Consider the following 26,506-nt stretch of genomic DNA (forward strand, 5'->3'; position numbering starts at 1 on the left):
CGACTGTTGGAAAAGTTGATTGGGGGAAAAGTGGAATTGTGTTCTGTCGGATCAACCTGTGCAACTGAAGTCCATTCTAAACTCACGTAGTTTTTGCAACAATTACTGTCTTCACCTCAGCCGTATCTGATACACAAAGCTGAATTCTAGTAAATCAAAAGAAGATAGAGGTTCTATCAGCTTTAACTTGATCTTTGTTTCTCCAGATAATAAAGCATTCTTTGTCATTTCCATGTCGGAGAATGGAGCCCAGATTTATGAACTGGTGGCACAGACAGTTTCTGAAAAGACAGTGTAAGTCGGCTTGGGAAAATGCAGACTATTTATCACTTGTTAAGGGGGAAAATAAATCTTGTGTTCCAAATCTGTGAAGGAGCTTCCCTCTAGAAGTTGTAAGGTTGTGGCTTTTTTACAGAATTCTTTGAGGATTCTTTCTCCCATTATGGCATATAAAGTCATCTTTTTCTCCTGCTGATAAAAATGGAGCATAGATTATCATTAGAGAGAGATTTAACCAAGAAACAAAATTGAAGTCCATGTAGTATTCCACATTTAAAGTCAACCTGAATTAATAACAGAATAATCAACATCAAAGCTGCTCAAAACATGTCATAGGAAATATTTGTAGTCTTTAGTAAGTTACATTGGGCCATCTTATCGATTAGGCAAAATGTTGGACAATTTGTGTTTCTGCTGTCGTTTGAGAAGCAGGACAGAAAGAATGTCCTTGCCCTATGTTCTGCTAAAGTTTTTAATCTCAGTTAGTTCAAGAAGACCACCCAAAGTATGAAAATTCAGGATACGGCCCTATTCAGTTTCAAGCAGAAAAGGTACTTCAAAGTGACGTAAGCACCTTCATTACACCAAGGCCACACTTATGTAGAAAAAGACACAATGCCTTAAATGGAGCACTGGACAGGAGTAGAGCTTATGTTCATCTCTCAGGAGACCGAGAAGAAGATGTATTTTGGACAAATTTCTTTATATTTGCATTATTATAGATGGCAGGACCTCATAGTACGGATGGCAGGAACCGTCAAAGTTGGAAGAGGCAGAAATGTAATTCCATTGCCACAATCGGGACCATGCGAGTAAGTTGGGGGGAGAAAACGTATGTGTTGATTGGTGTTTAATTCCATAGATAGCCTGTAACTAAGCAGGGTCTTCCTTTTAAACAGACACCAACTTATGAATGGGGATTCCAGAGTGGTTGATATGTTTTCCTTCTTTGGCTTTCAGGGAGGACCATGAGGAAGAAGATGACCAGCATAAATTGAAGGAAGAACAGACGAGCCCAGATAGCAGCAAACAAAGTCCAGGTAAAAACTAAGGGCAGATTTCAATGCACTGCTGATTATGCTGGAGAGCTTGAAGACTTTCTTGATTGAAATGAGCCTTTCTGGAAAATTACCTTAGATGGGGTATGGTACAGAATTCTGCAGATATGTTTCACTTCTTTCTTCAGTAGTCGATGGTACATTAATAATTTTTTGTATTCTGTTTGAGAACATTCCCTGCCTCCAAAGTTTTGGAAGTCCATAAATAGGTAGCTGTCTAATCGTAAGTTCTGCTGTTTGAGCTCTTACTCCAAAAGAAGAGCTAATAAGATTTAAACTATGAGACAAAGAGAATGTCATGTACTTTTTCTTGTTTATGCTTTCTTTCAAACTCTCACATTCATTTTGGCATTTGGTTTGTTTGTTAGATAAAGATTTGGGGCTGAAGACTCCGTCTCCTTCAGTGACCATGTCTGAGAAGTCAGAAGAGGAAGAACTTCTGGAAGCCAACAAGCAGTTTGGAGAAAAACTACCAACAGACTTACTGATCAAAGAGTCACCGGAACATTACAGCCAAAGTAGTCCAGAGCTCTTATTCCAAACATCAGAAAATCGATGGGCGTTGGATGCACTAAGAAACTGTAAGTAATTGAAAGTACCTGAATCTGAAAGGCCAAGGTAGAAATTTTGTCTGATGGATGTAGAGGTATCTGTTGCCCCTTGAACAAAGGAAGATAACCTGCCTTTCAAACACAGGGTAAAAGAAAACCAGATTATCAGCCCATGACTATATTCCAATAATAACACCGGAGTTGTGCTTAGACTGTTTTCCAGTTTGGCTTAGCTTTCCTTAAATTAAGTGAAAGGTGACTTGGACTGTAGCTTCTCTGACCCCTGGCCATTTGACTGATGGCAGTTAGTGCCAGATTGGAGAAATCTGACTTTTGTCTTCCAGCTTCTAGGGCAAAAGCAGTGAGAGCCAGTGGCTCCTTCCTTCTGCCTCTTGACTGATGCCTTCAAAAAGAGAGAATACTTGCCAGGACTTTACTCTGATGCTCTCGCATTTCCTTTCAGTGGGTTTATTGAAGAAATTACTGATGCAGCAGCTTGGCATGTCTGAACAAGCGTCCCTTGAAGACTGGCATCCTTTTTCTGACCATAGAAGAGATCTGCCAGGGGCCCCTGAGGAGAACATTGTCAAGAGAGGACTTCAGTACTCGGATAACGATGACACTACCCTGTCTGGGCCTGAAAGGACACCCACGGGGACAAAAACAAATGACTTTGAACTTAGTTGTGATAAATGGCCTTCGAACGAATTGGTATCACCAGGGGACCCTGCGTTGCATAGCAGGCAGTTGATGGACCCCTTGAGAACAAATCCAGAGCCCACAGCCAAGGAACTGGAAGGAGGAACCAGTGCTGCGGATGATGGTGGGGAGCACTTTTTTGATGCTCAGGAAGCTCACGGTGAAGAGAACCCATCAGAAGGTGACGTGGTAGATGGGAAGGAGGTAGAAGAGGTGCAGCTACGGATCTCAGGTGGGTACAAATTTGAAATAGAACAACTGAGTTATAAAAGCTACTGGGTGTTGTTGGGAAGGATGATGGAGTGCTTCTGAGCCATGACAATACCTAGAGTATCTGCTAAATGCCGAATTCTCTCATTAAGCACGTTCCTAGTAATCAAAGTTTCTCTGGATATGCTTGAAATGCATTGGGAGAGAAATAAGAAATAGGATTTGGAGGTGTAGTGTCGGGTTCCAGCCGTTGGCTGTCTTACCATGGCTGGACCTTTTCCCTCTGATCTTTCGGAGCAGTTAAATTAAATCCAATTAGAGCTTCATCACTGGAAGCTTTCAAGAAGAGAGTGGACTGCCATATGTCAGAAATGTTGTAGGGTCTGCTTGGGTGGGGGGTTGGACCGGATGACCTACAATGTCCTTTAATCTGTATATATATATATTAATCTGTATACTCCCCTTCTGTCCACGCGAGATCCCATTCAGATTGCCACTTCCTGTACTTGGCACACAATTTTAAGAAACTGCCCATTTTTTCCATCTAGCACAAGTAGTGCCTATCTTTCCTTCCAGACCAAGGCGGGGTAAAATGCTCCCAGTTTGGACCGGATCGCCCGATCTGGTAGTGATGATGGCAGGTGGTTCGGAGAACTGGTAGCAAAAATCCCTGCCCCCTCCCCGGCCCATGTCCAACTGAACCGTGCGATCATCTAAAAGTTTAAAGTTGTTCTCTTTCCAGGAAATTATTTGATCCTTGATGGATATGGCACAGTACAGGAGAGCTCCACCGACGAAGAGGTACCTTCGCTCGTTCTACAGTGCACTGCAGACAAAAGCACAATGGACTCTGCCCACCAGCAACCCAGGTCTCGGGATGGCCAGCCAGTGACAGCCAGCTCACCCTTGGCAGAGGAATTGCTGGCCTCCCACTGGCAAGCCGCCAAGGAATCCAGTTCAGATGCGTTACGGGCTTCCTTCTCCGTCGAGTCGCGTACCCTGATGATGCGTTATATCCAGAACATAGAGGCCAGCCTTCAGCGTTTGAAGGTAGCGTGTTCTCGTGTAAATGGAGGATCTTTGGGCTGTATATAACTTCTCTTTTTTTTTAAAAAAAAAAGGAATTGGAGATTAAGAGGCTTGTGGGGAGTATGTCATCCCCAGAGAGGTGTGTTTATCTTGACTGATTTTTTCACAGTATCTTTTCAAACTGATGTTCAGCAATATCCTTCCTCCAGGAGTGGGGAGGGAATGGAGATTTTGCAGTATCCTTTCCTTGCCTTCCCCTGGGATATTTTGCAGTATCCAACCCAGCCAATATATATATACTGCATATATATTGGCTGGGTTGCCAATATTAAAGATTTGCCCTAGATTTTAGAGACAGAGATGAAAAATGAAAACCTTGGAATAACCCTGAGGAAGAGGAAGTTTTCATGTCTGGAGAATGTGAATGAATGTTAGGAACGGCTTATAGAAAAACTGCATTGTACAGTTTAAAGCTTAGAAGACTGAAATGTAAAGGTTGAAATTGATGTTGATTTATCAAAGCCAAGGGGCTGAAACCTCTTGAGCCAAAATTAAAACAAAACCCTATTCAAATCTCAGAGGCTCAAAAAGAGAAAATATTTTGTTTAGAGGAATCTAACACAGCCGACAGTGCTAAGACCTGTCGTGTCCCACTCCTCCGCTGGTCAGGGAAATCCGAATCAGGCTTGCCTCTGCAGCTCTGCCCAAAGTCCTAGCAAAGTCCTCAGAGCAGGCAGGAGACCAGTAAGTGACTTCAGCAAGATAAGTTCGACTTTTGCCTGACTCAGAGACTGCCAGAAAGCAGATCCTTTATATAGGCCATGGGGTGTGGCTCCATGACTCAGCACTCATTAAGGCCTGCCCCTCCCTTCCTTCTGTTGCCTCCGCCTATCCAGTCTTCTGATGCGAGGGTCACTCCAATCAGCAGCTGTTGGAAATAGACCCTCCTCAGGCTCACATGCTGTGGAGGAGGGGGAGGGGTCTAGCTGCTCCGTTTGCCTGGGCATGGAGCCAGGGCTGGGGCCGGGAGGTGCTCCTTCCTCTGCAGCTTGTCTGGGCATGGAGCCAGGACTGGGGCCGGGAGGCATACATTCCTCCGTGTTTGGGAGCAGGTAAGAAGGCCCTGGCTGCTGTGAGAGCGGGCAAGACACAACAAGACCAGACAGAAAGATTTGATGTGAGCATAGTGTCCTAAATGGAAGAGTTGGTTGCCACCTTATAAACAGATTCTTGCCTAACTTTGGCTTTAAGAATTTGTGTTGTGCACTCAATAGAATAGAATAGAATAGAATAGAATAGAATAGAATAGAATAGAATAGAATAGAATAGAATAGAATAGAATAGAATAGAATAGAATTCATTAGCCAAGTGTGGTTGGACACACAAGGAATTTGTCTTGGTGCATATGCTCTCAGTGTACATAAAAGATAAGATACCTTCATCAAGGTACTGATAAAGGACAACACAAATGATGGTCATAGGGTATACTTTAACACTTAATGATAAGCAACAAAAGTTACAGTCATACATCAAACATCAAACATTTGTTTTAAGATAGCCATTTGGTGCTCTCTAGTGTCCAATCTTCAAAGTTGTCTCTATTAGTTTTCGCAGAATATAAACAAAGGATTTTCCCCTGACAAAGGATCTTTTTCAATTAGCTTCAGAGGTTTAAATCGAGCCCCTCTGAGCAACGATAATCATCTTTTTCCTGCATATTCTCCCCATTTTATTTTTATTTTTTGGATACAAATCTTTAAACTTGGGAAGGTAAACATTTTTTAAAGGATTGAAGGAAACTCACCCAGTGATTTCAATAAACTTGCCAATCTGAAAGTTTTCAGTCTTTTTAAAAAAAAAGTCATAGGGGAAAAATTGAATCCAAAATGATGAAAAGATGAGCTTTGGTTGAATTTAAAATCCATGTAGGCAATATTAGCTACTATAAGCACAATGAGATCCTGATTCCCAGCCAGTGACCAAAAAAAAAAAAAAATTGCAGTTCCCGCTATCTGCTCACAAAGAGAGAGAGAAGGAGAGAGAATATGTTGCACAAAGTAATGTGGGTAACCTTGCAATCTCTCTTTACTCTGGAGAGTTTTTGGCAGTTTGCATCCCCTTTCAAGCAGCGTTTTTGGCCACAAATGTGTTTTCTCTAGAGTAGTTCCCCATGTTAGTTCATCACAATCTGTTTCAAGTGTATATGATGAATTGTGTTTTTCAGGAAGTGGAGGAAAACTACGCTGCTCTTCAGCATCGGCTGTCTGGCTCCATCACCACAGATGAGCATTCGGGTATGCCTGTCCTATTCCTCTGATAGCTGATCTGATAATAAAGTAACGTGTTAATAATTTGTGGGATTTAGCTCCCAAGGGAAGCTACTGTGTGGTGCTTGTTGAATTCTTCAGTTTCCATGACACTTCTTATTTATTTATTTTTTTAAAACGGGTTACAAAACATTATGAATCAATGTCTAGTTGTGCTGATTGCACATTTCTGGCCTGGCGTCCTCTCTGCTCAGCATTTTCCCTTTTACTAATGTCTTCTTGTGTCCCTGTCTAAACAAAGAAGGCCAGTCTAGGACTCTCAAAAGTCTTTGTTGCCACATCTTTATATGGTGCATTATTAAATACATTGCGTCAGGGGTAAACATGGTGGCAACATTTAATCTTATTTAAATGTTAATCAAACAAAATTTAATTTAATTTGTGGAGAGATGTCCTTGGCGTGCCATTTAAAGGCCAAGTGTAATCCCTCAGCCTGGAAAAAGTTGTGCACCCCTTAATTAATGGAACAATTGCATCTAAAGAACCAGTTTGGGGGGGGGGAATAGTTCCAAATTCTTTCCAGAATTTTGACACAAGTTTGGAAATCAGTAAAAATGATTTTATCTATTCAGTTCTCAGAACTGAAGAAGCTTCTTGGATGAGAAGGGAAATGCTTTCAAAGGGGAGGGGGAAAAACCCCCAAGAAAGTCCAGTTGCCTGTTGGTAAAACACCTTTGGGACAACCTGCATGATTGAGAATCTTCACAGACATCTGTGGTGGTTTTCTTTTCAGCACTTCTTTTCTGTTTCTATTTTTGTCCTCAGATAAAAGTTAATCACCTTCTTGCCAATCGCTGGAGATTGGACGGAGCCTTCTGCCTTGAGTCAGCCTCTGCTAGCCTCAGCCGGCCTCTGCCTGGACTCTCTTGGCCTTAGGCCTCTTTCAATGGACCCTTAATCGGGAGGGGGCTCCACATAGTGGAGAAGGGGGCAGTTTTTTTCCTTTGAGGTGTCTGCACTAGCCTTTCAGGGAGAGGGGGGGTGATTTTAGTTCCCCTCCTCTTGCTACCAGAAATTCTTTTTGATTCCAAACAGAGGAAAAAAGAGGAACAGAAAGAAGAAACCAAATGTATAAAGTTCTGGGTGTAGGATATATAAAAAAAAATGTATCTATACATTAAAAAAAATCAATGTATTTATTTGACTTCATTCCGTGTACTGAAAGCACACTTTAACTTGTATTTTATTTTGCTTTAAAAAAAAAAAAAGATAGTGCCAGTTTGCTAGGTTCCCAGCATCTTTCTTCTTCTCCTGAACCCCTTACTCTGAACTGAGGTGTGTGTGTGTGTATGTGTGTGTCTGTCTTGATTTTCCCACTGGATTCTGCCAACAATAAGTCTGTTCCTCAGAAAGGTCTTTTTGTGTGTGTGTGTGGAGCGAAATCTAGCAGCAGGCAGGTGGCCTTTCTTGTGCACTACGTAGCCAGGGAAGGATTTCAAACTGGCAACCAAATTTCTCTTTGGGTGGGGAATGCCTCTATTTTTCCTGTATTGAATTAAAGAGAGAGAAGGATCAGAATTTGGGAGCTGTGTTCCCTGCCCAGGTACTGATTTTATGGTGATTTCCCTTGGAAAGCAACAGCTCGATATTTGTAGCTTGGGATGGGAGGGTAAAGCAGCAATACACTTGTCAGAAATTCCTGAGGCCCCCATGTTTCTAATGAACTGCGAGGAGGAACTGCTGCAGAAGTTAGCCACTACGTTTGGAAAGTAAGCGCCAGAATTGTTCAGTATCCAGAAGTGTGCCTTACTGACCGGTGTGGGGTAGTAGACCGAGCGAGACCTAGCTTAGAATAGTGCTATTTTGTTTTTCCTTTTTATGCAAAAAAATGCTCTGAAATCACACCAGGAACATCTACAGTAGGAAGAATCATAGGAACAGACACCAACTCTGGTATAATAATCTCAACGCAGGGCTGATATCCTGATGGAGCTCTCCCTTTTCAAGCTTTATGGCATTGAGGTAGAAAATGAAGACACTGGGTGGGTTGTCTGCTTTGGGCAGTTTTTCCATTCAGGATACATCTCACTTGGGGGAAAAAAGTTTCTCCCAGTAGCAGCTGTGCAATCCTTGGGCCCTTTCTTTTTCCTGGCAAGCCAGCTCTAAATGTGCCAAATTCTAGCAATCCCTTTCATGTTTTAAAACCATGCTGAATGCACTGTAGAGTGTGGAGTATCTTCCTCCTCCTCCTCCTCCTCCTCCTCCTCCTCCTCCTCCTCCTCCTCCTCCTCCTCCTCCTCCTCCTCCTCCTCCTCCTCCTCCTCCTCCTCCTCTCCACCACGAGTGTCATAGAATATGCTCCATTAATGCAGAAAAACATTTCCCCCCCCCATTGCCAGGAATCCAGATTCATTTCCACTTACAGGGAAGAGCTGTAAGAGCAGGAACTATTTTTGAATTTCCCCCCACCCCACCTCCTTTCCCTAATCTTTCCAATCAAAAGTACTGGCGCATATCGAAAGCAGGAACTTCCTACTTGTCTGGGTCACAAAGTATTTGGGTCTGAAGCCACCAAACACTCAAAAGGAATTCTTTTCGGTTTCTTGCTATCGGGGCCCAGCCTGCTGATTCTCGGTTCTAAATCCCTCCCTCCTAAAATTCCAAGCAATTTCCCAAATGGAAAATTTATGTTCAGAAGATCAGACCTATAAAAATATTCCCCTATTTTTCAAAGGTGTTTTTAGTCACTTCTGAGCGAGATGGGCAGCAAAGACTTCTAGCAAATGCTTTTTCTCCTTGATCCCAGAACACACGTTCCCACCTTCCCATGCTTCAGTTCCACATCCGTGAAGCCATGGGAAGTCGGATCCAGATGTAGACCTTTCCCTAATACAGGGAAGTAGGTGAAGGAGCCAGAAATCGGTAAATTCTTGTTGACACTTGGATGCCACTCTTTACAGATATTGTGGCAAGACCAGTATCTGATCCTCTGCCATACCTCGGCCACAGGGTGCTTCAGCATCCTGAAAAAGAGATATCAGGTCAGGATATGCCAAAGGGTTTGCCAAGCAGCTGAAGGGCCTGTTTGACCTCTAAAGAGGACAGATCATTTGCCTTTCTCCCACCCCCCACCCCCCTTCCTGGAGAGCAAAGCAGAGTATCATGTTCTTGTCTTCCTAGCGGTTTCTTTGTATCGTATGAGTGTGTGTGTGTGTGTTTTGTCCAGGCTTCTCTAGGCCACCTATTATACAATCTCCTGTTAAGGGCATTATTATTTTATGATAAGAAAGAGAAAGTAGTGAGAAATGGGGATTACCAACTGCTATAGCATCATAACTATATGCGATAGTAGACTATCGCAGGAGATGTCCCTTGCACATCTACTGTACAACAGGCCCCGAACACCGATCCGTTTTTATGAAAAGGGTCAACCCTAAAAAATGCACTTTGTGGGATTCCCATTGGTGTTCAACTTTTGGATCCTTAATGTTCTAGAACAGCCATGAGGAATTCCAGCCAAAGAGACCTTCCCTGTCCTTCCCTACTGGCTGTGATCATGTCTTCCTTGGGCCCATCTTTTTTCTTTCCTTCCTTCCCTTCCCTTCCCTTCCCTTCCTTCCTTTTCTCATTCTCACCACCCACCCACCCTTGGCTAGCTGAAAATAATATAAGCAATGAAAGGCTTTTTTTTAAACCAGAGAATATTATGTTGTTTATGCTACCATCATATTTAGAACGTCTTTGTTTTTAACTTGGATTTATTGGACTAGCATATTAGAATTTGGGCTCAAGAAGGCAAACTCTGAATCTAAAGACAGCTTCCTTCCTTCTTGGTTTGCATGTCCTTTGACTGTACACCCAAGACTAGGTTTATAACTTTGGCGAGTTTAAGACATGTGGATTTTTAACTCCCAGAATTCCCCAGCTGGCATTGCTGCTGGGGGATTCTGGGAGTTGAAGTCCACACGTCTTAAAAGTGGCCAAGGTTCAGAAACATTGCCCAAGATGAAGAGAGTTGGAGGATTCTGATGGGATGGTGGATTGCTTGGCCTTAGGGTTGTCCCGAGCCATCAGAAGTTATACAATTCATTAAAAGGATTCTGCTTTCCAATCCTTCCATCTTTTGCAGCAATGGTGCTTTAATCTGCCAGAGGCCGCTCATTAGCTCTGACTTCTCCACTTCTTACTTTCCAGTTGACTAAATCAGCACTGAACAGCCACGTCTCAAGGCCTGGCAGACTGTGAAGCCCGTGTTCCATTCTTTAAATGTTTCTCCCATGGCCCTGCCGATGGTTGAAAGAGGCTGAAAATAAGGATTCCCAGTCCTGCCTTGGAGGTCTGCTTAGAATGACCCAGGTCAGGGGTCTCCAACCTTGGCAACTTTTAAGACTTGTGGACTTCAACTCTTCAAGTTGCCAAGGTTGGAGACCCCTGACCTGGGTCATTCTAACCCCTCAACGCTCTACCAGCTCCTCTGTGTCTTCCTTTGGTGGCTATGTAGATGCTATCTCGTCACTGATTCACTACGTGACGAATCAAAGTCAGATTGTCTTCCCTCGTTTTTTTTTGGGGGGGGCATTTATGTTTTGCATAATAGTCCTGACTGTTGTGCCCGAGTTCCTCCCAGAAAATATTGATAGCTTCTGAGAAAAAGGAGACCCTGAACAACTAAAGTGCAAAGAGAGGTTGCCTAGGTGAAAGACCCATACAGTATTATCTTTTACTCTGCCATATGTCAGGAGAACTTTTTTTGGTTTCAGTAGAAAAAAACCCTACTTTATTGATGCTCTTTCCTCATTTAGAATCTCAATGCCGGTTGTACATTTGATGAGTGACTTGCATCTCCCTCTTCCTCTCTCTCTTCCATTCCAAAGAAATCCCTACTTGCTCTTGTTCCCCTCTTCACACACACACACACACACACACACATCGCACCAATTTATAGGCAGATGCTGTGGAAAAGGATTCTGCAGCTGGAATGTTACTCTGCTCTTCTGTTTTTTTTTTCTTTTTTAAAAAATGGAATTGTTTGTTGTAATGCTCTAACTGCTAGAACTGTATTTTATTTGCTTGCCATGCATTTACTCCTTTTAACAGATTCTGCTTTTAAGGAAAAACACAAGACACCAATCTGAAAATACTCTTTGAAAGGAAAATGCAAAAACCAACCAACCAACCAACCAACAAAAGGACAACAACAATAAGACAGATCGAATATCCTGTATTTTTAACTGATCATGTTTGAATGTCTAAGGAAAAAAAAAAGAATTTATTGTTCTAATTATCCAGATGTATGTATGTTTGTAAAATAGCTCTTATTAGCTGATAAGGTTGTATGTTTTTGGAACAAAATATTGATCATTAAAAAAGTATTGAGTTTTGTGGGTGTTTTTTGGATTTTGAGAAACCTAAAATTAAAGCATTCAGATATCAATGAATAAGGTCAAAAGAGCCAACATTTGACTTTGTTCTTCACGTGGTTTAGAATTTGACAACAGCAGCTGTCATGGGAGTTATTGACAGGCAAATAAATTGGTTGTAACTCGGTACAATTTACCTTTCTGAGTCAGCAATACAATTATGAAAGATGGTGTGTTTTTTTTCCTCCCAGGGTCAGGGCTTAATATAACACATGGAATAGCTGTAAAGCTGGATGGTGCAGCACATTTCCCAAGTCTCAAGGTCACTTCTCTGCATTTTGATCTTGAAAGTTCCTTGTTGCATTGTAAACTGAGAAGACTTGAGTCTCAAGAACTGCTGACCCTCAAGAACAGACGGCAGTTTGAATAAATGAAGGTTTCCAAACTAGGCTGACAAGGTCATTCTATTCTGGTGCATTTGGTATCATCTTCGGTTTTGTGGGCCACCATTTCCACAAAGAGACCGGGAGATAACAATTTGAGTTGGATTCTCAGGTTCTTTTTAAGGCGAAGAACTTGTCAGAATACTTTATTCTGGCTTCCCTATTTATGGGGAGTGAGTGGGGTGAACACATTCGAATTAGGAACTGGGCCACAACAACCCATATGGCTAATTATTTTTTCCTGAAGAACCTTCTGTGGTCATTTTGGAGTCCAGAGGTATTCTGGCCACTTAAAATTGACGCGGGAGTTTTGCAGCATTTTTTTTTAAATTTTTCCAGTTCTAATTGCTACTTCAAGCAGAAAACCAAGCAATAAGATTAATTGGACTAATAAAACATGCCTATTTTATTCACTTTGTGTATTAGTTGTGCAAATCATTTTATTTACACATATCAATAGATGGCTAATGTGATGCTATATTCGTCGAAACAGGATGTTCAGAAGAGAGGAAAAAAGATTCCCAGAAGAAATTGTTTTCCCCTCTCTCCACTCCCACCCTTTCAAAAGAAAGAGTAGCACAACTATGGAGAAAGGACAGAATTAGGTACGTATGACAAACAAGGGACACCATGGATTCAAGGACAGTCTAGCAGTTTGCTTGCAAGCACAGCACGTTGCCCTGAAACGCAAGGAATGACAGTCCTCTAAGATTTGCAAGACCTGGGTGTCGCTTTGTACATAACGTTGCCACAAAGTCAAGGTCCTTTGTCGACTTACTAAAACACAGCCTCACTTTTTCTGCTTTTAAAAAGTCCCACGTAGCTTTTCGCAGCACGGAAAAACTGTAAATATCAGCAGTAATAATAATAATCACTGTAATTGGAAAAGGAAGCGACGCTGCAACTGGTAAAAATCCAGAAACCTTTAGGCGTGCCGGCTCAGTAACAATTAGAGCCTCCCCCAAGTTCATCCATGTGCCGATTTGATGCTCGGCCTCCCATTGACCGTTTCTTTGGGCCCCAGGTTAGAACTGGAATTTTTAAGAATCATCTGATCTGCACTTCACGGATCAGAGAATTCACCAAGGATGGCTTTGCAACTGGTCACCAAATAAGCTAAGTTTAAGCCAGTAGTTTTTCCTCTCTTGCTTCAAGGTCATCTAAGGCAGGAATGCCAAATCTTGGCAACTTTTAAGATGTGTGGACTTAAAACCCCCGGAATTCCAAAGCCTGGGGAATTCTGGGTGTTTGTCCACACATCTTAAAGTTGCCACAGTTGGATACCCCGATCTAGGCCGTAAGGAAACTGTCACAATGAAAACACGCCATGACACAAATGGAGCCTTCAGCAGTTTTCCATTTTCCCAGACTCGGTATTTATTGGACATTGTAATTTTTTTTTCCACGCTTCTTCTATCTTTCCCTGCCCTTATTTATTTATCTGGGTGTTTTTATGCCACCGTTATTATTTTTTTATAAATGATACAAATTCAAAAGTTCTGATGAGATTCAGGGAAAAGGGCGCCACGTTTAACATTTGCAGTCAGTTTCTGGTGCCCGCCTAGATTGTTTCGCCGTTACTTTCTGTTTGTTTATTTGAAGGGGAAAAAACCCAAAAGGTTTCAGGACACTAGGTCTAGTTTTATCTTTCCATTAGTCTGAATGTGAGTTTTCTATTGAGCTGAATCGCGGCTTCCGATATACTCAATTGTCTGGGGCTATTGAAACATTTGTAAGCTTTCTCTGTATCCCTCTCACCCTTCCTCATAATCTCCGTATAAAAAAGTGCCATTTATTTCTACGTAATTGTTCATTTAAGCTCTATTTGGTGTTTCTGATGATAAGCATTTTCTGTTATTTGGACTTTTTTTTTCTTGCGTGGTTACTCGTTAGGATAGCGAAAATAATAACCGATGTAAGACAGACTCCATTGTCACCTCCTGTGTTTTCCTAAAGCTGCTACTCTCGAAGCTTAGCAGGAAGATGAATGGGGGACAAACAATTTATTCATTTCTCGTGGCAGGAAAAAAAAAAAGCCATTTTCCTACTTCCCCGCTCCCTTTCATGGAGCTTTATTTATATTGGAGGAAAGTGGCTACAACTTATTGCAAAAAAGAATTAAAAAAAAAAAACCACACACACACACACACACACACAAAACTAAAATCTTTTAACAGAAGGTGACTTTCTCTCAGCTTCCAGGTCTTATTAATTTGGAGCCATCTTCCAAAATTAATGAACTTGCATTCATTTCTGTTCCACCCCATTAGAATTGAACATGTTCAGTCATTCTGAATTGGGTGGCTGTATAAATCCAACAACTAAATTAAATGTGGGGTCTCTTCCAGCAAGGTTGAACAGTGGGAAAGACACAACAAAAAGCATTTCTCCTATGGCGTCTTCCTAAAACAATGGAATTGGAAGAGGCGACGGTGGCCACCAACTTAGAAAGCTTTAGAGCAGGGGTGAAATGCTCCCAGATAGGACCAGATCGTGCGATCCGGTAGCGATCGTGGCCGTTAGTTCAACGATCCAGTAGCGATCCTGGTTTTAATCAGGAAGTAAATGTGTTTTTTACCTTCTGTGCATACGCAGAAGGTTTTGCACATGTGCAGAACAATCAGCTGTTGGGCTTCTTGGAACATTAAATAGAATAGAATAGAATTTTTTATTGGCCAAGTGTGATTGGACACACAAGGAATTTGTCTTGGTGCATAAACTCTCAGTGTACATAAAAGAAAAGATACCTTCATCAAGGTACAACACTTAATCATAGTCAATCCTTATTTCTGGGTGATAAATTTCAATCTAAATAAATAAATGTATTTGGTCACTGCTCAATGCTCCAGGGCTGCACTAGATAGGGCATCTAAAGGAAAGGAGATCCTTTTTGTGTTCTCCAGAATCTTTCCTTTCTGCTTGTGCTGATCAATATTTTAACCCATTTAAGAGGGTCTCCATAGGCCTCAAATGGGGTGAGGTAATGATGGGTAACCGGCCAATTTGTTACAAGCTTTCATGCTTTTCACCTGCCAAATGCACAACACCCGTTCAGCCCCATATCGGTAGAAGATTGATTCAAAAATCTCTACTTGGGTTCAGCTGTAAAATACTGTACTTTCTAAAACTGGTGAGATGCACAGCAATTGCGCTTAGACTTCTATCCTGCCCTTTAGTGCCTTACAGCACCCTCTGGGCGGTTTACAACATCAGCCTATTGCCCCCAATAATCTGGGTCCTCATTTGACCAATTTCAGAAGGATGGAAGGCTGAGTCAACCTTGAGTCGATCAGGATCGAACTCCTGGCAGTGAGCCTGCAATGATGCATTCCAATTACAGCGTCACCTGGGCTCAAATATTAGTCCTTGGCTTGACAAAAAGTCCTTGACTTAGTAACACACCCAACGGAATCAAAACTCCAAGGCATGCAAATATAGATTTATTATGAATGTCATATTGGCACGTCTGGAGAAACCTGACTCTAAACACCCCCCTTTCGGTTTCCCCCCAGTTAAAAGTAAGGTTTTATTTCCCCTGCCCATGCAGCCCATCCCATGGTCCAATCAGGTCACAGTCCAAGGGTCAGTTGGTCTCAGATCCCATCTCTTTGCCCCGGATGGGAAAATCCTTGGTTCTCAGAGGAAGGAATTTTATTTTGGCTACAATCCCCCAGCTAAATCTACCTCCCCACTCCCACCTCGACTCTTCCCACACCTCGACTCTTCTCTGCTGTGGCAGCCCTGAAGGTGCCAGGAGAAAATGGCTTTAGTGCTGACACTTACAATCATAATTCCATCGCTAAGTATCTTGAATTTATGAACTTCTCTGCTGTGGATGTACAGTGAATCTGTTTTCCCTCCCTGGACTTTTGCTTGTCAGAAACCAGCTGGGGAAGTCACTAATAGGGATCATATAACCCCAGAATACAGCAACCCTCATAAATGCATTCTAGGTTGTTAAACGGATAGTTGTAAGTTGAGGACTATATATATATATATATGCAGACAGCTAGTCGTAATGCGAAGCTTCCTTTGCTTTAAATGCAGGGTTTCACTTCGCTGCCAAAGAGGTTTTAAAAAAAATGACCGTTTTCCTCCTTGCACATTACATAAATAAGGCAGGCAGAAGTAAAATATCTTGATGGAGATAATTACACGTTTGCCAATATCAATCTAATGAAGTTTCGTGCAGACTTGGCCAGAGAATAGTGTTTATGGGCAACTATCAAAAAGAGAAGAGCTGATGCTATTTTTTTTTCCCCTGTAAGAGATCTTCGGCGTTTCCGCAATTGAAGGTGGTTGTTTTCCTGTGCAATTCTGAGCGATCCTTGTTTAGCGTTAGAATCAAGTCTCTGATGTAACAGCTGAAGAGGACTGTGCCCACAATTAAGGTGCTCCCAGCCTCCCTTAATTAAACAATGTCATCTATCCGAATCTTGAAAGGGTGCCTTCCCTGTTGGAGCACCTGCCCTCTGGAATAGCTTCCTTCAATAGCCCCGTGGGGTCTCTCCATGATGATGTTCCCAAAATCTGGCTCTTCTCCCAGGTCTTAGGGCAGAGAGTCTCCAAACTTGGCAGCCTTAAGACTTGTGGACTTCAACTCCCAGAATTCCTCACCCAGTCATGGGAATTCTGGGAGTTGAAGTCCAGAAGTTGTAAAAGTCGCCGAGTTTGAAGACACCTCCTGCCTTAGGGGTAAGATGGTTGATCAGATTTTCCTTGCTGGAATAGGGTGGCCTTTCTTGAAAGTTCGTGAGCAGGTTTTTAATGTTTTATTTTAAGTAATTTCCCTTTGGTTGGAGTTCATGCTCAATGAAATATATATATAAAAGTCACAGAAGGTGTGGTTGTCCCATGGTGTTGTGGCCTGCCAACTGCCAGCAGAGTTGGTGGCAGACTCAGATGATGAAGAGGTTGGGGAGGAACTTGGGCCAGTGCTGGAGTCTGGGGAAGGCGCTGATGGATGCTGTGCGTCAGACGCAGAGATAGAACCAGGGCCATCTGACATTTCCCAGCCACCGGAGAGGCAGCTGCAGTGAGGAGGAAGAAGAACAGCTGGGGCCTGTTCCAGATGCACGTATATGCAGAGCAGTTAGGAGAGGTGAACAACGGAGGACAAGGAGTCGACTCGGGAAGCAAAGCAAACATGGACGCTGAATGGCCCCTCCCTGGCTGGGGAATAAATAGAAGGAAAGGGGAGTGGTTGTCGTAGGAGACAACCGTTCGTATTTCTGGAGATTTTGCTCATCATGTTTCGTGCCACAAATACTGCTTGCCAGAGCTTATTTTGCAACCTTTCGGCTGGGAGGTCACGGCCTGAATTATCAGGAACTGATAAGGTCTGTTACTCTTTTCGGTGGGTGAATGGAATTAATTCACAACAGGTAAATAAAGAGGGGGTTTTTTGTGACAAGGAGTCTGTTTCTTGCTTCTGCTAAGGCTGGGTCAGAACACATGGAGGTGTCAATCAAATGTTGTCTCTTAGAGGTTTGGTGCGGTGTAATTTAGTAGACTTAATAAAAGTGTAATAAACCTGTTATATCTCCTCTTTTCAATACAGAATATTATGCCTCTGAAAAATCCCTTATCTGCTGTTAAATTTCAGCCGCATATTTCTCAAGACTCCAAACACTGCCGAAACGGATTTAGGATTCACATAGGTGTTCAAGAGATGGTCCTTTTTTTCACTGCTGATGAAAAAAAAAAAATACACCCCATGTTGTCATGCTTAAAATTACAAGGGTCACCTTGCTTGCTTAAAGCCGCTTTATCTGAGCAGCAGCAGGAATCTTACAGGGAATAGCAGGAAATAAGTTTTCCCCGAGTTCAAAGCAACTCAAATCCAGGAGACACACTGCGTTATTTGCACAATTTCAGTCTGCACATAAATCAATGAAGGGGTTCTGTTGTTCTGAAGCCCAGCTCCTTTTAATTATGCGCAGGAACGTGTATGTGAAACGCAAGCCAACACAACTGAAGTGAATCTGACTACCAGGCTTGCATTTAAATAAAACACTGCTACTACTTTTTTAAGCGATATGGTAGAAATTGGACTTAAAGAGCATCTGTTTAATGAATTCCAGCAGGATTATCTATTTGTCACTTGGATGTTGACACGCTACAAATAATGAATTTGGATCTTGGAAACAAAAGTGATTTGGGGTTCCTTTCTTGACTCTTTTTGACCACATCCCCAAACCTCTGGAAACTTTGGTTAATATAAGTTGTTCTCTCTCTCTCTCTCTCTCTCTCTCTCTCTCTCTCTCTCTCTCTCATTCTTCCTTTTTCTCTCTCTCTCTGTCTGTCTCTCTCTCTGTGTCTCTTTCTCCCTCTGTCTCTGTTTCTGTGTGTGTTTCTGTTTCTCTCTGTGTGTCTCTCTTTCTGTGTGTCTCTGTCTCTTTCTCTCTCTTTCTCTGTCTCTCTCTCTTTCTCTCTCTCAGTCTCTTTCTGTCTCTGTCTCTCTTTGTTTGTCTCTTTCTGTTTCTCTCTCTCTCTCTCTCACACACACACACACACACCTCCCTTGGATGGCAACCATCCAACCATTTTCTTTCCCCAAACACCGTTTCATTCATGCAACTATGTCTTTCTACTTCATTTGAGTCAGCTAACACTCTCTGAGAAATGTGTATAATTAGATATGGGAGGGCGGAGAGAGGAGAAAGGGATGGTTTACAATGGCTATTATATACTTCACTGCACCACAATAGTTTCCTCAGATCTGTTCTTGCCTATAAAACTGTTCATTTGGATGCACTAGCAAGAAATCGCTATGGATATTAGGATTCGGGAGGCGGGAAGCAGGGTGCCAAAACTCACTTGCAGCGTTGTTTAACCGGACGAATAATTCCGGTTTATTTTTCCAGGCCTTGCCTTTCTCGAAAGTGGCTACCAGAAACATCCAGTGGTGGGATTCAGCCAGTTCGCACCACTATGGGAGAACCGATTGTTAACTTTCTGAGCAGTTTGGTGAACTGGTTGTTGGAAGAAATCATTAGGGCAGAGAACTGGTTGTTAAATTACTTGAATCCCACCACTGGAAACGTCTGATTTTTATCCTAAATGGGTGCATGGCCAAAATGCATGGATCACGAGAGGCTGAAGGGACAGAGGCTACCTTGAACCAAGCAAACCTATCTTGGATCTATCCCAAAGGTGCTTTTTCCAAGTGTCAACCTTGGGCGGTTGTTTTTTTTTTCTTTGAAAATATTTTGGTTTTTTGCTCTGAAAATATTTTGCTTCTCACCCAAAACTGAAGAAGTTTCTTCAATGAGAAGCAAAATGTTTTCAAAGAAAAGAAAAAAAAACACCCCAAAAAAGTCCCAACTGCCTTTTGACAAAAAGCACCTTTGGAACAAGCATGACCTCAATGATTGAGAATATTTATAGAAATTAGATCTAGTGGATACTCTTTTTTTCCAGCAATGTATCTCTTTCCTGAATTGGTCTACCTAGAAAGGCTGACACCCAGATTCCTCCCTCCCCCGCCCCCTGAATCAGGGGTGGGTTCTACTTATCTTTACTACCAGTTCGTAACGGGATCGCGCACACCGAGCTGTGCAGATCGCCTATGATGACATCCGGGTCAGTGGGCGGAGCCTCCCGCCAGTTTTACTACCGGTTCTATAAAACCGGTCCGAACCAGGGGCAACACACCACTGCCCTGAATCCATGCCCTGTGTTGTGAATCCAGACTTCCGGTACAGAGACCGAGCGTGAGAACATTATACTTCTGCAGAGATGCTATTCTAAGAAAAAACAGGGGGGCAAATCTGCCGTTATTCCTTCCTCTTTTCCCCCACCTATCTATCTTCTAGTGTCTGCAGTCCAGGTACCTAACCACCGTCTTTCACTGGCAGAAGGAAACTCGCAAAATAGCTCGTTAATTGAAGGTTTAAAAGCTTTTATTTTTCCTGCTGTTCGAGATCAAGCGAGAAGAAAAACAACAATAGACCATGGAAATATACTAAAGGCTGGATCTTATCCAGGGGTGTAAAAAAACCAAACCAAACAGATTTGATGTACCAGGGACAGGTGAGGGGAGAATACTAACGAGAGAAAGGGATCCCTCCGCCTGAGTCTTACAGAAATAAAGCCTGATTGCTGAAGTTTTTTTATGCAACTAGGTAAGGAAGGTAAGCTGAGCTTGGCTGATGTGGAAGAGGTTGGAGCCTGGTTCAGTTTGGATGGGGCACCAACAGGAAATCCAGAAGCCACCGTACCATGGGGACTGCTTCCCCCAATTACATCCAGAGGCCTGGCAGAAGAATCTGGCATGGTTCACCCATATGAATGGAAATAATAAATACATACATCGTAGTCCTAGAAGAAGCTGATGTCACTTTTTTAATTGTTAGAAAACAATAAGTAAGATTTTTCTTATTCTAACGATCAAAAATTACACTGATGTTTTTGGATAAAGTGGGACTAAACTTAAAAACAGATTAAAGATTCCTGTTTTTCTATTTTCACAGGGTGCAGTTCCCTGCCCTCCCTCCCATCCAGGGCTGCTATTCAGCAGGTTCTGACAGGTAGCGGAAATTTTGAGTTGTTTGGCTGGCCCCAGAGTGGGGTGGGAATGGAGATTTTGCAATATCTTTCCCCCAGAAGTGGGGAGGGAATGGGGATTTTGCAGTATCCTTCCCCTGCCACACCCACCAAGTCACGTCCACAGAACCGGTAGTTAAAAAAAAATTGAATTCCATCACTGCTCCCATCTCATAACTTCATTTAATGGCCAAACTTCGGTGACCTTCCCTCTTCACCAGCAGTGAAATGCACTTAACTTCGCTGCAGAAAAAACAATGCCTTCCTTCCATTGAGGACCTGTATACTGCACGAGTCAAAAAGAGGGCTGTGAAAATATTTACAGACCCCTCGTATCCTGGACATAAATTATTTCAACTTCTACCCTCAAAACGGCTATAGAGCACTGCACACCAGAACAACTAGACACAAGAACAGTTTTTTCCCGAACGCCATCACTCTGCTAAACAAATAACTCCCTCAACACTGTCAAACTATTTACTAAGTCTGCACTACTATTAATCTTCTCATCGTTCCCATCACCCATCTCCTTCCACTTATGACTGTATGACTGTAACTTTGTTGTTTGTATCCTTACAATTTATATTGATATCGATTGTTTCCTGATTGCTTATTTGTACCCCATGACTATCATTAAGTGTTGTACCTTAGAATTCTTGATGAATATATCTTTTCTTTTAGGTACACTGAGAGCAGATGCACCAAGACAAATTCCTTCGGTGTCCAATCACACTTGGCCAATAAAAAAATCTATTCTATTCTATTCTATTCTATTCTATTCTATTCTATTCTATTCTATTCCATTCCATTCCATTCCATTCCATTCCATTCTACTGGTTCGGAAATGTGAGCACGCGCACCTCTTCTGCATATGCGCAGAGGGTCAAAAACTGAATGTAAGGGGTCTACCGATTCGCGCAAGCCGGATAGAATCGGCTGGATTTCATCGCTGCCCTGCACCCTCTTGCTAATTTTTGAAATAGGCCAAAATGCCAAGTAGGGGCATCATTCCTCTCCCTCAACGAAGACATTACACCTTCTGGGGACACACACACCCCACCCCACCCCGAGAACAAAATGCAGGTGTTTCTGCCAACGGAGCAGGGGCTGGCGTTCCTGAGTGGTGCTGCAAAATCCCGGTGAGCCGTTTTGAGGGGGGAAAAGCCATATTGTACTTGGCTGGAAATCAAGCCAAGCCAAAGCGGTGTTTTTTGTTTTTTTGTTTAGTGCTAGGGGGAGATTTTTTTATTAATGCATTTTTCCCTTAGCATGACTGAGCCATCAATTGCAGGGGACGGAGTCATTGGCAGTGAGAGCCTGAGTCATTTTAGCAACCAAGCTGTTCTTACGCAGGCTCTGTTTATGCCGAGGAATAAAAAGGTCGGATAATCTCAAGGTGGCAGCATGAAGGGTACAATTTTAAACCCTGAGTGGGAAAATAACCTTTTCCCCCCCAACACTATCCCATATTCCAAACCAACCAACCTGCACACAGTATACACAATTTACAACTACAACCGGGATTAGAATTTTTCTTGGTAAGCAAGGGCATTGCAAGTAACCTGATTTTAACCATCTTTTTCGCCACTTCGCAAATCACCGACCCCGATAAATATTATCCACCCATAGAAGAGAAACTCCTACACTCCCTCCCTCACACTGATGACGTTACCTAGTGGGGTAATGAAACGTTTACAAGTAATCTTCATTAGGGACCCAAATTAGGACCGGCGATGTGGTCACTAAACGAAGAAGTTACGAAGTGAAGGTAAAGGTAAAGATTCCCCTCACACATATGTGCTAGTCGTTCCCGACTCTAGGGGGCGATGCTCATCTCCATTTCAAAGCCGAAGAGCCAGCGCTATCCAAAGACGTCTCCGTGGTCATGTGGTCAGCATGACTCAACACTGAAGGTGCACAAAATGCTGTTCCCTTCCCACCAAAGGTGGTCCCTATTTTTCTACTTGCATTTTTTACGTGCTTTCGAACTGCTAGGTTGGCAGAAGCTGGGACAGGTAACGGGAGCTCACCCCATTACGCGGCACTAGGGATTCGAACTGCTGAACTTTTAATGTGTGAGTGGTCACTAAATGCGACAGACACCAAACAAGGACTACCTAGACAATCTGCCGACGATGATCAGAGGCTACCAAGAATGCCACATCATCATCAATCATTGCCTAACTTTTATCAACCCTTGCTCTGTCAAAATTGGAGAAACTATAGTAGCTAAAAATGCATCCATCTTCCATCCATCACCCCTGTTCAATTCTACCCACCCTTAGGCAGAAATGCATTTTCCTTGAACTTAGGTGAGTTCATTCTTCAAAGAAAATAAAGTGCTGAATTTTGCTGTTAAAAGGCTGTGTGGGAAGTTCTGGAGCCATTAGACGGAGCAAATGCAATTGCCAAAGATAGACTGGGCTATAATGCCTTAATCATAAAATTCTATTTGAATTACAATCACTGAATATCTGTTAATTGGAAAAAAAAAAAGATTCTTCCTGGTTCGATCAGATGTGGCTGATTTCAATTTTCAGTTTTCTGACCATAACAAATATCAGAAGAAAAAGTATCAAGGAGAAGTGCAGGAGAAAAAAAAACAGTAGAGCAAAAGAAAAGATAATTAAAGGGGGGAAAAACACACCTAAAACAATCAGCAATTCCCAATCTTCTTTTCAACTTAGAAACAAACCCATTGTTTGCTTATAATAAATAAGCAAATATAATAAGCATTGTTTGCTTATTTGCTTCTAGGTTCTATCATATCGCAAGATCTCAAATGGACAGTTAACATCAAAAACATCATTAAAAAAGGACAACAAAGAATGTTCTTTCTGTGCCAACTCAGTAAGCTCAAACTGCCCAAGGAGCTGCTGATTCAGTTCTACAGAGGAATTATTGAGTCTGTGATTTGCACCTCTATAACTGTCTGGTTCGGTTCTGCAACCCAACAAGAAAGACACAGACTTCAGAGGATCATTAGAACTGCAGAAAAAATAATTGCTACCAACCTGCCTTCCATTGAGGATCTGCATACTGCACGAATCAAGAAGAGGGCTGTGAAAATATTTGCAGATCCCTCGCATTCTGGACATAAACTGTTTCAACTCCTTCCCTCAAAACGACACTACAGAGCACCGCACACCAGAACAATTAGACACAAGAACAGTTTTTTCCCGAAGGCCATCACTCTGCTAAACAAATAATTCCCTCAACACTGTCAAACTATTCACTAAATCTGCACTACTATTAATCGTTTCATAGTTCCCATCACCCATCTCTTTCCACTTATGACTGTATGACTATAACTTGTTGCTGGCAATCCTTATGATTTACATTGATATATTGATCATCGATTGTGTTGTAAATGTTGTACCTTGATGAACGTATCTTTTCTTTTATGTACACTGAGAGCATATGCACCAAGACAAATTCCTTGTGTGTCCAATCACACTTGGCCAATAAAATTCTATTCTATTCTAAACTGTTTCAACTCCTTCCCTCAAAACGACGCTACAGAGCACTGCACACCAGAACTAGACACAAGAACAGTTTTTTCCCGAAGGCCATCACTCTGCTAAACAAATAATTCCCTCAACACCGTCAAACTATTTACTAAATCTGCACCACTATTAATCTTCTCATCATTCCCATCACCAATCTCTTTCCACTTATGACTGTATGATTGTAACTTTGTTGCTGGCAATCCTTATGATTTATATTGATATATTGACCATCAATTGTGTTGTAAATGTTGTACCTTGATGAAGGTATCTTTTCTTTTATGTACACTGAGAGCATATGCACCAAGACAAATTCCTTGTTTGTCCAATCACACTTGGCCAATAAAAGTGCTATTCTATTCTATTCTATTCTATTCTATTCTATTCTATTCTATTCTATTCTATTCTATTCTACTCTATTCTACTCTACTCTACTCTTCATTCCAATATTCTATTCTATTCTATTCTATTCTGTTCTGTTCTGTTCTGTTCTGTTCTGTTCTGTTCTATTCTATTCTATTCTATTCTATTCTATTCTTTTCTTTTCTTTTATGTACACTAAGAGCCTATGCACCAAAGACAAATTCCTTGTGTGTCCAATCACACTTGGCCAATAAAAAATTCTATTCTATTCTGTTCTATTCTATTCTATTCTATTCTATTATAATTCTTTAATTACAAACTTTAATTATAAACAAACTAATTATAAACAAAGTCTTCTTTAATATTCCAGAAAGAAAGAAAGAAAAAGAAAAGAAAGAAAAGAAAGAAAGAAAATCCTTCCAGCCTCTTATTCAACCTTTTTTCAGTTGAAATCGTCATTTCGTTCTTTTTCATTTTCAGGAAAAGGTCCATAAAAGATCTCCAGTTTTTTTTATAAAAACACTTATTGTTTAGTTCCTGACCAAACCTGTCAATTTTGCCATTTCTGCAAACTTCACATTTTTTTCCTTTATTGTCAGTGTTTATTGTCAGCATTTCTCCATCGTTGTGCATTTATAACAACCTTACTGCAGTTGTTGCACATAAAATCAATGGAAAAAGTTCTCAATATGGATCTTTCAAATTATTCGTGTCATCGTGTGCATGTGAATCCTAATACGGTTTGTCCCAAAGCCGCTTTTTTTTTCAGCTGAAGAAGCTTCTTGGATGAGAAGCAAAACATCTTCAAAGAAAAAAACCAGAAAGTCCAGTTGCCTCTTGAAAAAGCACCTTTGGGTTTCTAAACAAAGTTTAGAAGGTCACTGCTTTAGGAAAGTCTGAGGATCCTTCTTCTGAGGGGGGGGGGACAGTGTGTGTGTGTGTGTGTGTGTGTGTGTGTGTGTGTGTCAGGCTAGAAGACCTCCAAGGTCCCTTCCCATTCTATGAGTCTGTCAACGGTAGCTTCTCCATGTTTGAAAAAACGTAAATTTATATTTACAAAGTGCGCACCAAAATGAATTGGCTTGGCATACTGCACTGTGCTTCCTTCCTGACCACACAGTGGCGCCCACCCTGCTCTGCGCCCAATCTCGTCTGGTCAGCTGGTCCTAGGGAGGAGGTCAGTCGCCCAAACGAGGGATCCCCCTAGAGGTTGGGTCCCCACCATCCTTCCCACTTGGTGACCGGCCAGCCTCCTTCCCAACTGGACCACCAAGTCCAGCTACTTGGCTGCAGCATCCCTGTGCTCTCCAGCTGGTCATTGCCACGGAAGTTTGACATGAGTTTAGTATTGTCTCTTCCTTCCTTCCTCCCTTCCTTCCTCCCTCCCTCCCTTCTTTCTTTCCTCCCTCTTCCTTCCTTCCTCCCCTTCCTTCCCCTTCCCTGCCTTCCCGTCCCTCCCTCCCCTTCCCGTTCCTCCCTCCCCTCCCCTTCCCTTCCTTCCTCCCTCCCTCCCTCCTCCTCCCTTCCCCTCCCCTTCTCTTCCTTCCCTCCCTCCTTCCCTTCGTTCCCCTCCCCTTCCTTTCTCCCTCCTTCTCTCCCTCCCTCCACCTGTTGCTCCTTTTTCTTGCACCAGATGTCCTGACTACTTTCCAGCAGTGCCGCCGCTTCCTCGCCCTTCGCTTTGATCTTTGCCGGGCCGAGGCTCAGAACCTCCAAAGCGACTCCAAACGTGCCCCTTACCCGGGGGCGGGCGGGGAGGGAAGAAAGAAGCGTCCCCCCCCCACGAGTCATCCACACAGCAGAGATGCCCAAAGAATTTTTTTTCACTACTGCAACCCTCCACACACACACACCCCGATCTCCCTGTGCCACGGCCCGTGGGTCGCCCCCTCCCCCCTCGGGACCCCTCCAGCCCCTCGGCGCAAGCCCCCTCTCTCCACACCCCTCCCATTCTCCCCACGTGGACCCCTCTCCAGCGCTGAAGACCCCTCCGCCTCTCCCTTCTGCCTCCCCCCCCTCCAAAGAAACATCCACGGGGTGAAGGTCACGCTTTTCCGGGGCGAGGAGGGAAGTCAAAAGGTCCCGGTTTCCCGATCGCAGCGATCCTTTGCGATCCCACCCGCCCACCCTCACCCCCCGCCGCGATGATGATGTCATCCCGCTCGGGGGGCGGGTGGGGGGCGGCGAGGTTCCC

The 26,506-nt window shown here is 42.7% G+C and overlaps 1 protein-coding gene across 6 annotated transcripts in view; it reads left to right on the forward strand.

Annotated features, from left to right (window-relative positions):
* Positions 1-11,473, forward strand: part of ARHGEF12 (Rho guanine nucleotide exchange factor 12) — a 69,382-nt gene extending 57,909 nt beyond the window's left edge. For 5 of the 6 annotated variants that reach the window (XM_058194780.1, XM_058194779.1, XM_058194777.1 and 2 more), the window contains 8 exons: positions 207-294; positions 1,002-1,091; positions 1,240-1,319; positions 1,706-1,918; positions 2,352-2,819; positions 3,540-3,847; positions 6,051-6,120; positions 11,191-11,473. In XM_058194780.1, coding sequence (XP_058050763.1) covers positions 207-294; positions 1,002-1,091; positions 1,240-1,319; positions 1,706-1,918; positions 2,352-2,819; positions 3,540-3,847; positions 6,051-6,120; positions 11,191-11,228 — 1,355 coding nt within the window. In that variant the 3' untranslated portion in view covers positions 11,229-11,473. Of the gene's footprint in view, positions 1-206; positions 295-1,001; positions 1,092-1,239; positions 1,320-1,705; positions 1,919-2,351; positions 2,820-3,539; positions 3,848-6,050; positions 6,121-6,918; positions 10,430-10,520 lie in introns of all 6 variants that reach the window. The other variant, XR_009156506.1, reaches the window with a different exon arrangement.
* Positions 11,474-26,506: the final 15,033 nt, after the last annotated feature.

This window comes from Ahaetulla prasina, chromosome 9 (genome assembly GCF_028640845.1).
Source record: "Ahaetulla prasina isolate Xishuangbanna chromosome 9, ASM2864084v1, whole genome shotgun sequence".
Lineage (NCBI taxonomy): Eukaryota > Metazoa > Chordata > Lepidosauria > Squamata > Colubridae > Ahaetulla > Ahaetulla prasina.